The sequence below is a fragment of the Taurulus bubalis genome, assembly GCF_910589615.1.
Source record: "Taurulus bubalis genome assembly, chromosome: 1".
In the NCBI taxonomy this organism is placed as follows: domain Eukaryota; kingdom Metazoa; phylum Chordata; class Actinopteri; order Perciformes; family Cottidae; genus Taurulus; species Taurulus bubalis.
In genome coordinates, this window is record NC_136589.1 from 10,856,742 (window position 1) to 10,859,506 (window position 2,765).

At 47.9% G+C, this 2,765-nt stretch overlaps 1 protein-coding gene across 1 annotated transcript; it reads left to right on the forward strand.

Annotated features, from left to right (window-relative positions):
- Positions 1 to 365: 365 nt before the first annotated feature.
- foxi2 (forkhead box I2) lies at positions 366 to 2,401 on the forward strand (the record flags this gene model as incomplete). The annotated part of the gene is made up of 2 exons (XM_079219644.1): positions 366 to 975; positions 1,815 to 2,401. 2 exons carry the CDS (start codon positions 366 to 368, stop codon positions 2,399 to 2,401), a joined length of 1,197 nt encoding a protein of 398 aa, XP_079075770.1.
- Positions 2,402 to 2,765: the final 364 nt, after the last annotated feature.

A 2,765-nucleotide genomic window follows, 5' to 3' on the forward strand; every position in this document is an offset into this window, starting at 1 on the left:
TAGTAAAAGTTATTTGTTGCGGTTGTGACTCAGGTTTGTTGTCTGTTCCCTCAGAGACACCCTGAACCCAGCAACAGGAGTCTGTTGTGTCTCTCCAGGAGCTTTTTGACCCCACTGTCTGCTGAACGAGAAGAACGGCAGAACATGACCACGCCCCCTGTTACTCAGTGTGTGTGTCTATTGGCTGCTGGGAATCATCTGGTGCCTGGATGTGGCTGCTATCAAGGGTTTATACTATTAAAACTCCCCCAAACTCCTCCATCCTCCCTGACACTTGTTGCTGCTGCCCCGCGCAGCACCGGGAGAGGCCACCTGAACCGCTTCAGCATTTCCTTTAGGGATTTTGTTTCTTCCCGCGGGGAGTGATGAACTCCATCGACCCTCAGTCCCATCACCAGCACCAGCACCACACCTCCCCTACCGTCGGCTCTCTCCCACCCAAGGGCGCCCAGGAGGCCCCGGCCGACATGGCCGCCGTTTACTGCGACAACTTCAGCAGCATGTACCACCAGCAGAGCCTCCAGGGCGCACAGAGACCCGCCGGCTACGGCCTCGGGGATTACGCAGCGTCTCCAAACCCGTACCTGTGGATCAACGGGCCGGGCGTCAACTCCTCCGCCTCCTACCTGCACGGGAACAATCCGGCGTCGTTCATCCCGCCCTCCTACGGCTCTCAGCGGCAGTTCATAACAAACTCACCTGGCTTCGGCGGGCCCGACCTCGGCTGGCTGTCCATCGCCAGCCAGGAGGAGCTGCTGAAGCTGGTGCGGCCGCCGTACTCGTACTCTGCGCTCATCGCCATGGCCATCCAGAATGCGCACGAGAAGAAGCTGACCCTGAGTCAGATCTACCAGTACGTCGCCGAAAATTTCCCGTTTTATAAGAAGAGCAAAGCCGGCTGGCAGAACTCGATCCGGCACAACCTGTCTCTGAACGACTGCTTCAAGAAGGTGCCGAGGGACGAGGACGATCCAGGTAACGTGAACGCACCAGGGACAAAGTTATTCTGAACAAAATGTTGTGTTTAAGTACAGTTTACTCACCTGGGAGACTCCAGAGTCCCACATTACTAATGTGGGAAATATAAACACGAATAAAACTCACGTAATTAACACTTTGTTTTTTCCTTAAATACTAAAATTATATATAAATATATTAATTTGTATTCTTCTTTATCTAGTTTACTTAGAGTTTAATTAATTGTATGTGTGGTAAAATAAGTCTTGGGAATACTCAAAACACTAACTGGTGCTTTGTAGGAATCTTCTAATTTATTTTAAAGGCAAAAAGTTATTTAAAATGTGTCAAATATTGCAGCCGCTGTAATAAATATAGTAATGCAGTTTTCAAAGGTACACATATAAATTATTGTAGATTCTTAGAAATGTTAAACAACACAATATAATTACAACAATTAAAGGCACATAACGGATAAAACATGTCCTCATTGGCTCTTAAATACAGGTGCATGACAGCAATGTTGTTTTTAATCCTAAACTGTGAATGACAGTTGGCTCAGAAAATGTGTAATTATATATTGTGTTATATTATTATTGTTCCCTTAAACTGCAGAGTCCAGCATTTCAGAAAATACTCAACACAGGCCTCCTTATATGAGATAAATAATACAAACTTTTCTTAATGATAATTGTTATGATAGATAACTTGAAATTGTCTTCCCAATGTGTTTAGACATAACTTGATGGGAAAATGCTGAAGATTTTATTAAGACTTAATAAGTTCGGCATATTTGGCGCCACAACTTCCATCAAAACCCGATGTGAGTTCTAATATGTTATTCGTCTCAATTACAGGAAAAGGAAATTACTGGACGTTGGACCCAAATTGTGAAAAGATGTTTGACAACGGAAATTTCCGCAGAAAACGGAAAAGACGTTCGGATCCGAGCAGCGCAGGGGGAACGGCGGCGGCCGCAGCGGGGGCCACAAAAGTCGAGGATGGCCGGCTGGCGGCGGCGGCCTCATTGAAGCCCTCAGACAGTCCTCAGCTCCTGGGGCCGCCCTCGCCTGAGATGGAGGCGATGAACGAGAACAAGAGCTCGTCGTCGTCTTCGCCGCCCGGACTGGCCTCGGCCGCTCCTTGCTTTAACAACTTTTACAGCAGCATGTCGACACTCAGCTCGGGGGCCCCCGGCCGGCAGGGGTCCCTAGGACTGGTGAACGAGTTGGCGAATAGGAACATTACGGCCCTGAGCCCGTACCACCTCAACCACGGCGGGCAGGACACGGGGGCGCCAGAGCATGGCGAGGGCTTGCATTTCAACCGGGGAGTGTACTACAACACGTTTGGCGGCGGGCAGAGCGGACAGTTCAACAGCCACTTCTACAACAGCTTCAGCGTCAACAGCCTGATTTACCCCCGAGAAGGGACCGAGCTATAGGAGTTGATTCACCACATCGCTCTGAAGCAGAGGGGTCGGAGAGCTTCGCTGCATCGTGAACGCAGCGCTCCCTTCACCGAGCACTTCACGGAGATGTTAGAGAATAGAGTATTTTAGCTAAACTTTATTTAACTTGACAAGCACTCGAGGAAACAAGCAGCCGGAAAGTCCAACAAAAAAAATTAGCACTTATCTTTTTACTCTTTTTCATTTCTATATCAAAGCTCCTGAATGCTGAAATATGCTTGCAAAGTAACAACCACTGAACACTTATGTCTTTTGTAATATTTTAAGCATCTGTTTTACATTCTCGGGCAGTTTCAACAGAGAGCTTCTCTATTCTTGTTTTGCTCTTTCGTGTTTA